At 33.0% G+C, this 18,371-nt stretch overlaps 1 protein-coding gene across 1 annotated transcript in view; it reads right to left on the bottom strand.

The window, feature by feature from the left end:
* LOC306859897 (signal peptide, CUB and EGF-like domain-containing protein 3) overlaps positions 1 to 18,371 on the bottom strand; it is a 113,000-nt gene that overhangs the window by 57,631 nt on the left and 36,998 nt on the right. The window contains exon 4 of the mRNA XM_079401294.1: positions 10,167 to 10,301. Within this exon, the coding sequence (XP_079257420.1) occupies positions 10,167 to 10,301 (135 nt within the window). The remainder of the gene's footprint in view (positions 1 to 10,166; positions 10,302 to 18,371) is intronic.

Genomic DNA, 18,371 nt, shown 5'->3' with positions numbered 1-18,371 from the left:
TGATGAGGCTGAGCATCTGATGTTTGACACCTCAGGGATCGAGCTAAACTTTAACAGTCTTAGGTTTCCAGCGGCTGGACTGAGGTTCAGGTCATTGCAGGCCTTCAGCACGGAATCCTGGAAATGCTGTAATTGCATGTGACGAGCACCTTTGATGCCGAGCAATTATGCATTTATTTATATACAGAATGCGTTCCAGAAACAATCTTTGCGTGGTTTCGTAATGATGTGAACTCAAGCCCGCGTCGGTGGGATACTTGCGATCTGAGTGACCCGATTAGACATGTTTTCCTCGCAAGCGCTCTCCGGGGTTTCTATCAAATTGGCTACATGTACAAGCATTGCACCTGCATCAGACATGCTTGATTATGCCAAAAATCATGGTTATTTTAAAACTGTAGACATTTAATAAAACAAAACTTTATGAATAAATAACAAAATAAATAGAATTGTATATATAAAATAACAAATAATAAAAGCAATACAAAATAAATGCATATATATATATAAAAATATGAAAATAAAATAAACAAATAAGAGCAATATAAATAAATAGGTAGTATAAGTAATACAATTATTACTAAAGTATGAATAGTATTATTAATAATTTTATTACTATAATTATTAAAATTATATTATATGTAATTGTGTTGTGGTGCACTTTCACTACTTACTGAAAACTACTAAACTATGAAAAAGAAAGCAACACTATAGGCATTATATCTAACTTATCTTATGTTCATTATTGTTGGATGTCATAATTAAAAATTACATTTACATTGTCATTTAGAAGACTCTTTTATCCAAAGTGACTTCCAAATGAGGACAATGGAAGCAAACAAAATCAACAAAAGAGTAATGCAAGTGCTGTAACAGTCTCAGTTACCTTAACACAGTACAAATAGCAAAGGTTTTTTATATTACATAATAAATAAAAAGAAAACAGATAGAATAGAAAAAGAATAGAGCAAGCTAGTGTTAGAGGCCTATTTGCTTTTGTTAATTGTATAATACATAAAAAGAATACAAACAGATAGAATACAAAAAGATTAGAAAAGCTAGTGTTAGTTTTTTTTTAGAAAACAAGCAGTAAACGAATAGTGTGCAAGTCTAAAAGGGACATGTTTTTTTTAAGAATAGAATTAGAATAGAGAGTGCTAGAGTTAGAGGTTCAAATAAAGATGGAAGAGGTGTTTTTAGCTGATTCTTGAAGATGGGTAAGGACTCAGCTGCTTGGATTGAGTTGAGCAGGTCATTCCACCAGGAGGGTTAACAGTTAATGAAAAAGTCAGTGAAAGTGACTTTGTACCTCTTTGAGATGGCACAATAAAACGACGCTCACTTGCAGAACGCAAGCTTAGAGGGCACATAAGTCTGAAGTAATGAATTTAGGTAAAGGGGTGCAGAGCCAGTGGTGGTTTTGTAGGCAAACATTAATGCTTTGAATTTTATTCAAGCAGCTATGGTATCCAGTGCAAATTTATTTAATTGAATTAATTAAAAAATTAATCTTGCTGCCGAGTTCTGGATTAATTATAAAGGTTTGATAGAACTGGCTGGCAGACCTGCCAAGAGAGCATTGCAATAGTCCAGCCTGGACAGAACAAGAGCCTGAATAAGAATTTGTGAAGTATGTTCCAAAAGAAAGGGCCTGATCTTCTTGATGTTGAATAAAGCAAATCTGCAGGACCGGGCAGTTTTAGCAATGTGGTCTGAGAAATTCAGCTGAACATCAATCACAACACCAAGGTTTCTGGCTGTTTTGAAGGTGTTATGGATGATGTGCCTAACTGGATGGGGAAATCGGGATGAAACGATGGGTTTGATGGAACCACAAGCAATTCTGTTGTGGAAAGGTTGAGTTGAAGGTTCTGGTCCTTCATCCAGCAAGAAATGTCTGTTAGACAAGCTAAGATGCGAGCAGCTATCGTCAGATCATCAGGATGGGATGAGAGCTAGAGTTGAGTGTCATCAGCATAGCAGTGATATATAAAGTCATGTTTCTGAATGACAGAACCTAGTGATGCCATGTAGACAGAGAAGAGAAGTGGTACAAGAACTGAGCCCTGAGGCACCCCAGTAGTTGATGTTGAGAAAATTAGTGCCAGCTAATTGTTGCAAGAAGAAGAAGAATGAAATATTAATTCAAATAATAAAAAATATTATTATTATTGAAAATGTGAAAATATGCTAAGTATTAATATTATATAAATATATGATGTACTAATTATTATATACATTAATTATATTACAAAATTATATTACAAAAAAACTCAAAATCTAAACATTTTATGTTACTTTGTAAATTGAAAAATATATATTTATTTACTTTATAAATTGTAAGTAATTTTAATACTGCTACTGTTACCTGTGTTCTTCCTCAGTTTCCTGTTTTCCCTTATTTGGTTTTGTTCCGGTTTTCCTTATTAGTTCCTTATTAGTTAATCAAGGCTAAGTCCGTTCACCTGTGCTTTGTCATTATCTCGTTCACTCCTTTGTTTCCGTTTTCTTTATAGGCATTCAGTTTGGCCATTATGTTTGTTGAGTCTTAAGGTTATGTAACGTTATATGGATGTTGATTTCTTGTATTCGGAAACCCTTGATTCATTAAAAGCCTGCTTTCCCTTTACCTGCTGTCTCCCGAATCCCTTGGAGGAGCGTTTCGTAACAGCTACTACTACTACTACTACTACTACTACTACTAATAATAATAATAACAGCAATAATAATAATACTAATAATAATGATATAATTATAATGAATTATTGTTATTATTACAAAAAAAATTAAAACAAATTCTTGAATCACCTTAATCAGATTTCAACAATAAAAATAATTATTTGCTTTTGCATTAATTGTCCCTTGTCGTTTCATGCCAGAAATTGTGCATAATAAGACCAGACATTTTTGTGCAAGAAACATTTGGCAAAGTGTAATTATTTTATGGCCCAGGTCTTGTCTTCAATGCAAGTCCATCGGGTTAAATGCCCATTAGGTGAAAATCATAAATCCTATTACTTATGAAGGTGAAAGTGCATCTCTCAACAAGACACATGGTTTGAAGGATCTTTTGTGTAGTTCAAATATTCAGGACAAATTAGGCCAGATTACATCACCACTATATCAGAGCCCTCTCCTCTTGTCTCCTCTCCCCTCAAAACACCAATGAATATTGTTTTTTTTACTCAAAAAACATTACATTACAGAAGTTAAATATGCCACAAATGCTGCTTCATATGGCAAATGCACAGAATACGTGTAAATATGTGACTTAACATCAACATGAAATCTCCAAAAAGCATAAATTGAGCACAAAATGTCCCTGAATTTCTTCACATTCCTGCTATAATGGAAATACATCCACTAAACAGCATAGTCCAGAGCTGTGTGTGTGTGTTCATACTCATGTAAGTCATTCCGTCCAGCGAGAGCCTCTGCATCACCTGAGTCTCAAACAAATGTCACTTTAAGATGAAGGAAGCAGTCATTTATTACTAAGTAAACATTTGCCAGAGCACTGCAACACAAAACACATGGGTTGACATTCATGAACTTTAAAAGCTAGTTGTACTGTGCAGGTGTGAGAAAGCGGGGAAAACGTGAATCGCAGTGAGACTTCATAACCGCGACTGTGATGCATTACTAACTAAACCCATCAGAGCTGACAGACTACGACATTCACTCTACTAGGGTTGCAAATGGTTGGAAACTTTCCAAAAATCCCAAGAAGATTTTAAAAAATCCTGGAAATTTTCAAAAATTTCTGGAATGTTTCCGAAATTTACTGGAAATTTTACACCTTTTTGCAACCCTACACTCTATACACTATACTTAACCCTTATATTCAGCTCAAATTCTGCATATAGATTTGATGAAGAGGTATTGAGCCTAACTTGACTTTTTTAAACAAATGGTTTTTAAAATGAAAAAGATTTTTTAAACATTCTCACAAATTAGTATTTATTTATATAAATTATTTATTTGTTAATTCATATTTATTTATTTTATTTTTATACTTCTATTAACAAAAATGTAATGTATTAAATAAAAGAAGTGTGCTTTGTTCTTTCACAAAGTAGACTATTTGAATTGCAAAAAACTTTAATTAAAGAAATTATATAGGAATTATTTAGTTTTTAAATATTAATATTATTAAATGTTAATATTTAATAGTTAATAGCTTTAATTAATATTCATATTTTACACATTTAAAAATTTTATATTAAGAAATATTAATATTTTAAAAAATGATCGCACCATAACGCCAACCAGGAACAAAATAAGAGGTGGAAAGGCTTTGTGGAGATCAGCACCCTTCTCATCCACTCGGCTCCGAAGCAAAAATCTGATGAGTGGATGCACCTGTTGCCCTTTTATACACTGGGAGTGGCTCAGGTATGCAAAATCCACTAGCCAATTTAATTGGCGTTTTCTCTTATCAGAGGTGATCGGGGCTCCCAGGTAAATCCCCTAATGTCGTCACGACATAACTCGTAGTGACCGACAGATAGGGAACAGTCATTATTTAGGTAACAATTAAAAGAGTTATGTGTTTATTAATGTCATACAAATATTCAAATATTAATAAATATTAAATAAAGTAAAATTAATATTAAATTATTGATTTCCTTTAAAACCTGTTAAAGGTATTTATTCATATTATGCAAATATTAAAATAATACTAAGTAATGTTAATATTAAAAAGTTCATATTTGTGCAATATTAATATTTAACGATATTAATATTTCAATCATTTATCAATTTATTTGCATGTTACAGTTCTCTAATGTTGGTTAATGGTCATATTAAAACATTGTGACTATTAATTACTATGGGTTTGCTTCCCAGTGAAATTACATGCACAAAATGCTATCAACATAGAAAATGCCTTGGGTAGAAGTTACATTAGAAAATGCCTTGGGTAGAAGTTACATTAGAAGTTACAAGGGATAAATGTCATAAATATAAATGCAAATGCCCTCAAAGACTAGAACGTAACATAACACAATACTGTACATCAAGTAGTCAAATTCACAAACCTAAATGAGAAAAAGCCACTAAGCTTTCAGAAGAAGAATTTTCCAACAAATAAAAAACTGATGGTAATTAAATTCAACACAACGGGCATTTTACTTCAGCGGTGTGACATTTTGAGAGTTTGCAGTGGATGCTGAGCAAGACATGAGACTGAAGGTGGAGTTCAGATGAGTTTGCGCTGCAGTGTTTGATTGGACTCACGACCTTTGACAGCCACAACAAAAGCCGCAGGATGCATTTCGCTGCTGTCCGTGACACAACAGACCCCAATCCTGCACCAGAACACTCTTCTCCAGTGCTCGTCTGTTTGATTAGAAAGCGCTTCCCATGAAATGAGTGCTCAGCCTCGGGCGGAAAACCACTTCATTTCCTCCTGCTTCACTCTCCACCGGCTCTGCATCCATCTGAGAGACTGCAGCGCTTGTTTAAGAAAGTGTTTGTGAAGACAACCAGACATTGCAGGTATCGACTGTGTCACAGTGACTAGTCAAAACAAACATGCAACTAAACGTCTGGATTTCATCTGCGCTGCAAAGCACAAAGATCACTGACATAACGAGCATGAGCAAGAAACTAGACATGGACTTATAGCAACCAATGCATTTCCTTCCAACATCTGAGGTTAAAGCATTTACGAATTTATGTAAATATCTTTTAATTAAATAAACATTCATGTAGGAATTATATAGTGTTAATAAGAAAAAAAAAGATTCATATTAAATTAATAAGTATCAATATTTTTAAAAGTTGATATTTCAGTTATAATAATCTTTAATAATATTCATATTTTACAAATTTAAGAACACATTTGCATGTTCACATTTCTCTAATTTAGGTAAATGGTCATATATGACAAGCAGGTAAACAATTAAAAAATGTTAAATAACTTTTATGTAAAAAAAAAAAAAAAAAAAGCTGTAGAAATATTAATATCAGATTATAAACGTAAAAAGCTTAAAGCAAACTAACAGAAAACTAACTGAAATAAGCAAAGACTAAATAAAATAAAATGACAAACTGAAAAAAAAATTATATAAGTAAAAAATAAATTTTCAATAAAAATGAAGGCAAATCTACTAAAAATGAACTCAAATGAAAACTTCAGTTATTAAATTAATATAAAACAGTCATTAGTTAAATAATGACAAACAGTCATTTAAATAATGTGTTTGATTTAATTTAAAACAGTGTCAAGTTTTTTTATTAATATTATAAATATATTAGAAAATAAATTGGAATAAAAATGAAGTAATATTAATATTAAAAAGTTAAGCAACATTACATTCTTAAATTAATATTGCATGTTTATGGCTCTCTAATGTTGGTCAGTGGTCACATGACAGTTAAACAATTAAAACATCATTAATCATCTTAGTAAGTGTTTTATTTTGATTAAAACATTAATATTAAAAAATATTAAATGCAATATTAATTTTAAATAGTATTGAAATGAAGTAATATTTAAAAGTTAATATTTCAGTAATATTAATATTCAATAATATCAACATTTCAAAGAACACATTTGCATGTTTACAGTTCTCTAATGTAGGTTAATGGTCACAAAACAGTTTAAAGTTTTTTTTATTAATATAAAAATAACAAATAATAATATTAAATAGTATTATAGAAGTTAATATTTCAATAATATTAATAATCAATAATTTAACAACAATTTCACGATTATGTTTCTCTAATGTTAGTTAAAGGGATAGTTTACCCCAAAATGAAAATTTGATGTTTATCTGCTTACCTCCAGGGCATCCAAGATGTAGGTGACTTTTTTTCTTCAGTAGAACACAAATTAAGATTTTTAAGTCAAACCGTTGCAGTCTGGCAGTCAATGAGAACCACCGCTTTGAGAGTCAAAAAACATACACAGACAAAACCAAATTAAACCCTGCGGCTCGTGACGATACATTGAGGTCTTAAGACACTAAATAATCCGTCTGTGCAAGAAATGCATGTGCGGAAGCGTTCTGTCGTGCATACATGTCACTCATTGTTTAGATTGCTTTAGATCGTTTCGTGTCTTAAGACCTCAGCATATCATCACGAGCCGCAGGGTTTAATTTGGTTTTGTCTGTGTATGTTTCTTTTTTACTCTCAAAGCCGTGGTTCCCATTGACTGCCATTATATGACTGACAGAGTGCATCGGTTTAAGTTAAAAATCTTTGTTTGTGTTCTACTGAAGAAACAAAGTCACCTACATCTTGGATGCCCTGGGGGTAAGCAGATAAACATCAAATTTTCAATTTTGGGTGAACCATCCCTTTATTCTTCGCAAAATATTTTAACATTCAAGTTTTTTATTAATATGATAAAAAATTATATTAAATAATATTAATTTCAGTAACCTTAATAATGAAATTACAAATATCAGTAATATTAATATTTAATAATTAACAACAGACTTGCATTTTTTCATGGTAAAATAATTTTTATGATTTAATTAATTATTAGACCGCATGCATTCAAGGAATTCCCCGTCATAAAATAATTAGATTATGCCAAATAACTTTTGCACAAAAATACCAAAAGCAAAAGCAAATAGGAACCATTCTGATGTCATGATCAAATCTAATTGAGATGATGGTGCTTTTCCATGTTTTTTGACACTAAATCTTTGAATGAGCAAACATGATTAACTCACCAGCCCTAGTTTAGATAACCCTGCTTTAATGCAAAATAAATCAGCGGTGTACAAAGTTCATGAAAAGCAGGAGAAACCCGATTCCTCTCATCTCATGTGTTGTCGTCTACACATGCTATCCGTCAATCCCTCATTGCACTGGGATGATGAGTTACATCACTCTCGCTGTCGGCTTGTCCAGCACCGTCTCTTCCTAAACCGCAGATATCTGAAGCACATTGTGTTGCAACAATAACGTAATGGCAAACAGATCACAACAGAAGTGTACGGCATTTCCACATCGAAGTGTTTGTGGATTTATGCTGCCTGAACTCCTACGTCCAAGTGGTTTTAATCTGGTAGCAATAAAACTAATATTAACATGAAATATGAGGGATTACGATGGTATTTATCAAACTCTTTCCAACATGAGAAAAAAACGGCAGAATAGAAACAATAAAGGCTTTGAATCAGAGGGGCAGCGTTTGAAACATACGATCCACGACTCAAATAACAGTGTGCTTATGAAACGCAAACACTGACGAGTTCAGCCGGCCAAAAGCATCTCCTGAGATTGGGCTTTGAAGAGAATGCCACTTTTCCGCTGACGCTGTTAAATCACGGCGTAAACGGCACAGAAATAACGGATGCATTCACAATGAAATACATTCCTATTACTAACTGAATACTGCGCAGCAAATACTATATACAGACTACTATTCTTTCAAAAATAGCAAGTGAAACAATAGTATTTTACATTTTCATCAGCAATGTTGTCAGTGTTACCTAAAAAAAAGTGTTGCCTTGACCACTAACGGAAATAAAAACTAAAACACTAAAAGTGAAATAAAAAAATAAAAGCTAAATATTAATATACAAATATGCATATTAAAAATAACAAAAGCAAATAAATTTACTACATTTTTTTTATACTTCAATACAAAGCCAACTCAATATATTAAAACACACTACAATAACATAAAAATAATACTAAAATATCATTGGTTGTCACATGACACTGCATATGAGTGGTATCCAGTTATTTAATTAAATGGGTCATCGGATGCCCATTTTCCACAAGTTTATATGATTCTTTAGCATCTTAAGGAAAAGTCTACAATATCCTTTGGTTAAAATTTCTCAATGGTAGTGTAAAACAACACCCTTTTTACCTTGTCAAAATCAGCTCTGTTTTCACAAGCTGTTTTAGTGCATGTTCCTTTAAATGCTAATGAGCTCTGCTGACCCCGCCCCTCTCTTCCGTGGGGCGATGAGCCGTTCTCATGAAGTCGATTTGCAAAATTCATTAAAAAAACGTTATACTCCCTTCTTCTGGAGGTGAAGCTGAATCAGGAATGATTCGCGCAAACATAGACACATTTATGTAGATCGGGGGTGCATTCTCTTCAGAAACAAATGTACTCCACTGCATCATCAGTAGATCAGATGTCGGGAGTAAATGACGACTGCTATGTTCATTATTACATCCAACAACAAAACACCTCAGTCGCTTAGGAGACATTCTTGTCTACATCTGCTCCGCTGGTGAAATAATGGCGGACTGATGACAGCTCACACAGGGCGGGTCTAAGGTAAGACATCAGTCCAGTCTGTGCTGAAACGCTACTGTCAATCAACAATCGTGGGAGGGGCCTGGGTCTGTGTGACGTAACACTGACAGGCATCTGAGATCAGCTCGATTTGAGAAAGGGGAAATTATTTAACGAAATTATAAAAAAAAAAAAAAAAAAAAAAACACTGGGCAGATTTTTATCATTATAGGGTGGTTGTGTACACGCACTGCCAACACACATTTCAGTTCAAACAACTTGTAAAAGTGCATGTCCCATCCGATGACCCCTTTAAGCACAGTATCAATCAATCAATCAATAAATTAAATATTTAATAGTGGAAATAAAGTGGGTTTAAGTGCTAAAATTACGAAAACCTAAATACAAAATAAAAGCTGGATATATAAAAATATAAATATTAATAATAAAAAGGACAAAAGATGTAAAACGCAAAAATGAAAACAAAAACTTCCATAAAAAATAAAAGTTGACTCAAAATATCATTAAATGCCATTATAGTATTTAAATAATATTAAAATATCACTGGTTGTCACATGACCTCATTACATTGAATCTGAGTGGAATCCAGTTATTTAATATTGCAAATTAAATAATTGTTGTACACTGGCATATTAAATGGTTAAAATGTAATATTGGTTGATTATAATATCAAAGTTAAGGTCTGGAGTTTTCATATTCCAATCAATTAATGAATCAAAATAGAGATGTTAAACACTTTCCAGATCATTCATCAAGTTGAGCACATTGCATTATGAGCTATCCAGCAGTGTACTCTGACTTATACTGCACTGTAAACAAATCTATTATGTTGTTCAAAATCCACACACTGTGCACAGCATGCCCAGTATACATCCTGCAGAGACAGTAAGAGTAGCATGTAAGCGGTGTGTTGTGATCAGGCGCTCACCTTTGGGTCTCTGGATGCAGGTGTGCTGGTTGTCGGACAGGAGAAATCCGTCGCGGCACCGGCACTCGTAACTCCCCATCATGTTAACACAGATCTGCTGACATCCGCCGTTTCCTTCCGCGCATTCGTCAACATCTGACGGACACACAGATAAACAGATGAGTACAAATATAGCCATATTATTAGAATTGTTGGATTACAAGTATGCTTATTAATACTTACATATCTATACAATACTGCTACCATTCAAAGTTAAGGGTTGTAAGATTTGGTTCAGAAAGAAGTCTCTAAAGTATGGAAGTTTGTTTTCGCCATGGGATAAAAAAAGGTACAGTGACTGCAACTTTTAATCTAACAATTTAATCTCGCAATGCTGACTTTATATCTCGCGATTTAGACTTTGCATCTCGCAATTCTGACTTTATATTTCACAATTTAGATTTAACGTCTCGCAATTCTAACTTTACATCTTACAATTCTGATTTAACGTCTCACAATTCTGACTTTATATTGTAGTTTAGACTTAACGTCTTGCAATTCTGACTTTACATATCGCAATTTAGACTTAACGTCTCGCAATTCTGACTTTATATATCGCAATTTAGACTTAACGTCTCACAATTCTGACTTTATATATCGCAATTTAGACTTAACATCTCGCAATTCTGACTTTATATTTCGCAATTTAGACTTAACGTCTCACAATTCTAACTTTACATCTTACAATTCTGATTTAACGTCTCACAATTCTGACTTTATATATCGCAATTTAGACTTAACATCTCGCAATTCTGACTTTATATATCGCAATTTAGACTTAATATCTCGCAATTCTGACTTTATATTTCGCAATTTAGACTTAACGTCTCACAATTCTGACTTTATATATCGCAATTTAGACTTAACATCTCGCAATTCTGACTTTACATCTTACAATTCTGATTTAACGTCTCACAATTCTGACTTTACATCTTACAATTCTGATTTAACGTCTCACAATTCTGACTTTACATCTTACAATTCTGATTTAACGTCTCACAATTCTGACTTTATATATCGTAGTTTAGACTTAACGTCTCACAATTCTGACTTTATATTTCGCAATTTAGACTTAACGTCTCGCAATTCTGACTTTACATCTTACAATTCTGATTTAACGTCTCACAATTCTGACTTTATATATCGTAGTTTAGACTTAACGTCTTGCAATTCTGACTTTATATATCGTAATTTAGACTTAACGTCTCACAATTCTGACTTTATATATCGCAATTAAGACTTAACATCTCGCAATTCTGACTTTATATTTCACAATTTAGACTTAACATCTCGCAATTCTGACTTTATATTTCACAATTTAGACTTAACGTCTCTCAATTCTGACTTTACATCTTACAATTCTGATTTAACGTCTCACAATTCTGACTTTACATCTTACAATTCTGATTTAACGTCTCACAATTCTGACTTTACATCTTACAATTCTGATTTAACGTCTCACAATTCTGACTTTATATATCGTAGTTTAGACTTAACGTCTTGCAATTCTGACTTTATATATCGCAATTTACACTTAACATCTTGCAATTCTGACTTTATATAATCGCAATTTAGACTTAACATCTCGCAATTCTGACTTTACGTCTCAAATTTCTGACTTTATATATCGTAATTTAGACTTCGTCTCACTAAACGTCTCACAATTCTGTAAATGTTAAGCCTGACAACAAATTTAATACATTTAAAAAAAAAACATATTTCATACTGTAATTGCACACCTTTCTGATGTGCTCCATCATGCACGCACATGGTTAAGCCTTTTGAGTTTAACCGTGACTTGATTGATGATAAAACAAAAAATAGAAAAAAGCACATTGATCATTATAGGTTCATTATACTGTATATACACATGAAAGTACTGCGGTGCATATCATGGGTGGTGTATCACATTTTTTTGCTTTGGTCTGAATATTTTTTCAACCCTAGAAACTTCAAAAGAACAGTATTTATTTGGAATACATTTTTTTTGTAATATTATGTCTTTACTGTCACTTTTGATCAATGTCATGTATCCTTAGTGTATAAAAGTATTAATTTCTTACAAAAAACTGAAGTATACTGTATAACTAATATTTAAATTATAACGATACAAAACATTTATTGAAACGAAACTGCAAAAATGTCTTCACAAATTTGATTGTGTTGTTGTTACTTATTTTGCATGCAAAGGGAGCAGCCAATCATAAGACAATTTGCATATAGAAGGTAAAGTGAAAAATGGTCACTTTTGTGCACAAAACCTTAATAAAAAGCGAATTACAGGGCATAACCTCGTGAATCTGAACATCCTGCTCCCGTTGTTTGTTTTCTTCGCTTTTGGGGCATTCGTGGCCTAATGGATAGAGAGTCGGACTTGTAACCCGAAGGTTGTGGATTCGAGTCTCAGGTCCGGCAGGGATTGTAGGTGGGGGGAGTGAATGTACAGCGCTCTCTTCACTCTCAATAGCAAGGCACTGAACCCCCAACTGCTCCCCGGGCGCCGCAGCATAAATGGCTGCCCACTGCTCCGGGTGTGTGTTCACGGTGTGTGTGTGTTCACTGCTGTGTGTGTGTGCACTTTGGATGGGTTAAACGCAGAGCACAAATTCCGAGTATGGGTCACCATACTTGGCCGTATGTCATGTCACTTTCACCTCTGCTTTGCAATGAAACGGCTTAACAAACATACTAAATAATGTCTTAAAACGCACACTTGCAGAAAGCTTACATATCATTAGCTCAGAATAAAAAAATAGAAGTCAATGCAAAGTCTCAGCGTGATAGAAAATCAAAGGTGCTTGTGTTGACAGACTCATCATCTTTTGGGATTTATGGATCGTTACACAAACTGATCATTCAACGGCTGATTTAAAGCCAATACATTTCAACCTGCAGTATGCTGTTAAATGACATCAGGCCCGTTTCCAGAACTCAGACTGACCATAAATCAACATGACGTCTGAATTATTTGATTATAGTCAGAGATTAGTCTGTCTTTGATTGATGCAGATTTTAAGCCTATTTTAAAATTGTACCGTGGTTACTATGATATCACCAAAACATTATATTTAGTTACTACTGAAAAATCACAATAAACGAATCCTGGATTTTCTTTAAATAATGTCAGACTCTGCTGAATCCTCCTGTCATTTTGTTTTATTTTTCAATGACAGTTGTGGATAATACTAGGCTACAGCAGTCTGATCGTGGTAACACTATCTGTATATAGTGTTTTGGGAAACTATACTGTAGTTACCATGGTATTTATTTTTTTTGTTTGTTTTGTAAAGGACCATTTACACAAATATAAACTGAATGCTCAGTATTGCCCTGAAATGCATTTTTTTAGATAATAAACAAATAATAAATAAACATAATACAATACAATATAAAATTATGTTAATATTATAAACAATAATATAATTTAAAAAAAATGTTTCTCTGCCTTATTCCAATAAATAAATAAATAAAAACATATAAATACATTTAAATAAATTGATCGACTCTAATAATAATAATAATAATAAATAGAAAACAAACATATATAATATAAACAATACTACATGGACTTGTTTAGTGCATAAATACATTTACTGAAATAAAAATAAATGATAATAATAATAATAATAATAATAATAAATTATTCAAAATACTAAATAAATAAAAAGCAGTTATTGCAAAAAATGTTTCTCAAACACTCCTGCCTTGCTTCTGTAAATAAATAAATTAAAATTAATTAGAAAACAAACAAATAAAAATATAATACAATACAATGTAAAATTATTTTAATATTATTATAATATAATATAACAAACAAACATACATACACACATATATATATATATATATATATATATATATATATATATATATATATATATGTGTGTATATGTATATGTATATGTATATATATATATATATATATATATATATATATATATATATATATATATATATATATATATATATATATATATATATATATATATATATATATATATATATATGTGTGTATGTATATACATGGATAACAAACAATACAAAATGAATAAACTGATTGAAAAAGCTGAAAGATAAAGAAGGCTGAATATTTAGGGCTGAAAAATGAACAGAAACCTCAACGTTTGGACAAGAGAAACTTGGACATTGAGAAGATGCAGCAGGCATGTGGCATGATCCAGGTTGAAACATACTGTATGTAATATAAATGGCTGCTGATTTCAAGCCGATGAGATGCGCACACACGTGAGGAGAGACTTTAGTATCGCTGACAGCAGGTGTTGAGTCGAGTTTAACCCACTTACCACTAAACTCTGTCCTATGAGGGCACAAGCCGTCAAACTGACAAACGTGTGAGTGTTGAGTGTTTATTCTCATTCGAGATGTGTCTGTGTGTCATCTGCCTCTCTGAGGATGAGACTGCAACCTGATCTCTCTCTCAGATACGTCTCATCAGAGTCAGGCTGCTGTATACACAAGCTCAAGCTTAATAAACCCTCATGTGAAACTAATTTTCTGTCTATTTGTCCAATGCACTGAGGCCTCAGGATAGAGTTTCCAATCTAGGCCATTTTCAGCTGAGCCGAGGGGGGAATATAACCATTTCCCAGCACTCATGTTCTCTCTCTCTCCCCCTCTCTCCCCCTCTCTCAAACACACACACAAAACAGACTCCCATTCCCACCTTTGGACAATTGCGACATGAAGTTATCAGCATCAAATTCTGTCCTTGCTGAAAGTGAAAATACCGTACGAAATAAAGTTAATCTGAACATGCAGAATTTTGAACCAATCAGATGTTATTTTGGAGGCATGGCTACCAAACATATAAAAATTACAAAGGCCAGAAATTTATTCCATGCAAGCATGCAAAGAAAATGCATTGTCATAACGTGAAATTTTATCAGTAATTATTAAACACTGAATATTTATTTATTCATGAGATATATAGCAATATCTGTGTGCATGTGTGTGTGTGTCTGGAGAATAACTAATAATAATAATAATGAATTGATATAAAATTAATAACATAAATCATCATGAATACAAAAACAAATGATTAATAGATTAATTAAACAGGATATCATGTAATTAATTTGATCGAACATTTCAATTGTCAGACCTAATTATTTCCTATTAAATTATTTGTTATTATGCAGTTACAATGGCCTGAAATGTATTCCATGCAAGTACAAAAAGTATGCATTGTCCTAATGTGCATTTTTATTATTGTAGCAGTAAGAATCATGGCGCTGGAGTTCCATCAAACGAATGTGTCAGGAAATCTTATCTTATTTTATAAGGCAACAGATATGCTCAATATCAGTAGCTGACATGAAAGAAAACAGACAACAATTTTACAACAATTTAGCAATGCTAAGAATTAAATGCACACTTGCATTGCATTATAAAAGCATCCACATTCACTACTAAGGTATATGTTGGCTCTAAGCATTTGGAAAGCATTTATGGTAACGGCGATCTGTTTGCACAGAGCTTGCTTTAATATCTTTGCATGTGCGAGAGCCTCGCGCTTCAAACCCCAAACACCTTGCTCCCGCAGCATAAACAAACCCCTGATTTCCTGCCGCTGCTGAGTTTGGTGAAGCTGTGCCGGTCAGCGGACGGCGTTAGCGACATGTGTTCTGTGCAGATCACGGCTCGCGTCCAAAGCAAATATTTGGAAAAGGAACAGGATTCTGGTGAAACCCGGAGCAGAGCTCATGCTATTTGCACTTAAAACATTTCTTAAAAAATCTCCTGAGAGGATTCCTGTGCTGAAGAATTACCTCTCTCTCTTTCCTTCTCTTATTCCTCGTCCTCTATTCCTTCCCATTTTCTCACTCTTTCCTTCCTCTGCGACTCGCTGAATGTTCAAGACAATCAATCACTCAAAATCAGTAGATTATGAGGTTACTTCTCAATCTTCCAGCAGTACAAGCAGTACTTGTATTTATGACGTTCTATTTAAGATACTAAGGAGAATTTTATTTTAGCACATATCTATCTACCTATCTAGATAGATAGACTAGGGGAAGTCGTGGCCTAATGGTTAGAGTCGGACTCGTAATGCAAAGGTTGTGGGTTCGAGTCTCAGGTCCGGCAGGGATTGTAGGTGGGGGGAGTGAATGTCCAGCGCTCTCTCCACCCTCAATACCACGACTGAGGTGCCCTTGAGCAAGGCACCGAACCCCCAACTGCTCCCCGGGCGCCGCAGCATAAATGGCTGGCCACTGCTCCGGGTGTGTGTTCACGGTGTGTGTGTGTTCACTGCTGTGTGTGTGCACGTTGGATGGGTTAAATGCAGAGCACCAATTCCGAGTATGGGTCACCATACTTGGCAGTATGTCACTTCACTATCTATCTATCTATCTATCTATCTATCTATCTATCTATCTATCTATCTATCTATCTATCTATCTATCTATCTATCTATCTATCTATCTATCTATCTATCTATCTATCTATCTATCTATCTAAGTATATAGGCTATTTCAAATACACACACACATACATACATATACATATATATATACATATATATATATATATATATATATATATATATATATATATATATATATATATATATATGAAGAATTCATTTGCAAAAACAGATTTTTTTTTTGTTTTTACAATTTTCAAAAAATCATATTTTTCATTGTGCATTCCAAATAATTTGGTTATTTTGATTAGTTTAAAAAAATTGAAATATAAACTTAAGTAACACAATAAAAACATGATAACATAATAAAAAACATGATTTTTGAAAATTATAAAATGGGGTTATCTGTTTTTGCAAATTAACTCTCTCTCTCTCTATGTGTGTGTGTGTGTGTATATATACACACACACACGCATACATATACATACATACACGAAGATACATATTATGAAAATATAGAACTATGTAAATATACATATAAATATAATGTATATATTATTATTTATTATTATAATTTACATTTTAGCGTTCAGGTTTTAAAGTGAAAATAAGAATTTAATTGCAATTAAATATGCAAATATTATGCAGTTTTAATTTGATTAATAATTTTGAATTTATGTCCCATTGTTTATCCCCCCAAAATAAGTTTAAATTAACAAATAAACTCTACAATATTTAATATTTAATAAATATGAATACTGAATCAATATTAAATAAATAATGACTATTAATAAAAATAAATAAATAATTGATTGATTGATTGCAAAAAATTTCATTTTGGCTGTTAGCTCAAACATAAAAAAAGCTAGTAAAATACATGAAAAGAAGATCAATTGCAATTCAGTATCCCATTATCACATTTTAAATGCTTAACATAAACCCTGAGTAGGAGATTTTCAAAATCTAATCATACAATTTCTTAAAAAAAAACACACAAAGTAAAGAAGGCGCAGCTAAGGCTGAAATGATGTAGAAAAAGCTAAAATTGAGGCTATTTGAAAAACAGGAGGAACATCAATACAAGCGCTGCAATCAGCCGGCTGTTTCTCACAGTTTCTGTAAATCAATGTTAAACGCTCCATACAGACACAGCCTGCACACTGAATGCATGAAATAAACAGACAATATCAACACTGTCTTCGTTCATCAGCATTCCCCATTACATCACTCCGTTACCGACAGAAAACAAGACAAATACTCAAATCAACTACCTACAGTACCACACGATTGTTTTATTGAATAATACTTAAAAATGTGAGCAAAGAGCAAGTTCACGTCATTTACAATCTGTGCTCTAAAGGGAAGCAAAAAGATCCAAACCCTCTCGAATGAAGCGAAATCCACACAAAAGTGTCTTGTCTGCATAGATTACAAGATTTTTGACTTTCCTTCCGACTGAGAACACCATGGTAACAAAGAAACCTGTTATTTTGAGCCTTCAAACCAAGAACACACGAACCTTGGAGCAAAAGTTACTTAGTATCCTAAAGAAACCTCGGGAGGAGGAAAGAGACTGGAGTCGACAGATTAAAGATACTGCAGATACTGTGGCTTGTTTATTTTAACCACAGTTCATCTGTGTAAAGCGTTCATTTGTGAAGAACAGAACACAGAGTTACAAAAGAGTTAGTGAAGGGTGTATGAGAAATAACAGACAGGCTGGGATATCAAAAGAGCAGATATAGACGATCAGAAGTGCTTACAGCGGTACAGCTCATCCA

The sequence above is a fragment of the Barbus barbus genome (assembly GCF_936440315.1).
Source record: "Barbus barbus genome assembly, chromosome: 40".
NCBI lineage: Eukaryota > Metazoa > Chordata > Actinopteri > Cypriniformes > Cyprinidae > Barbus > Barbus barbus.
Note: the sequence above shows the minus strand (reverse complement) of the source record. Positions and strands in the feature narration are given on the sequence as shown.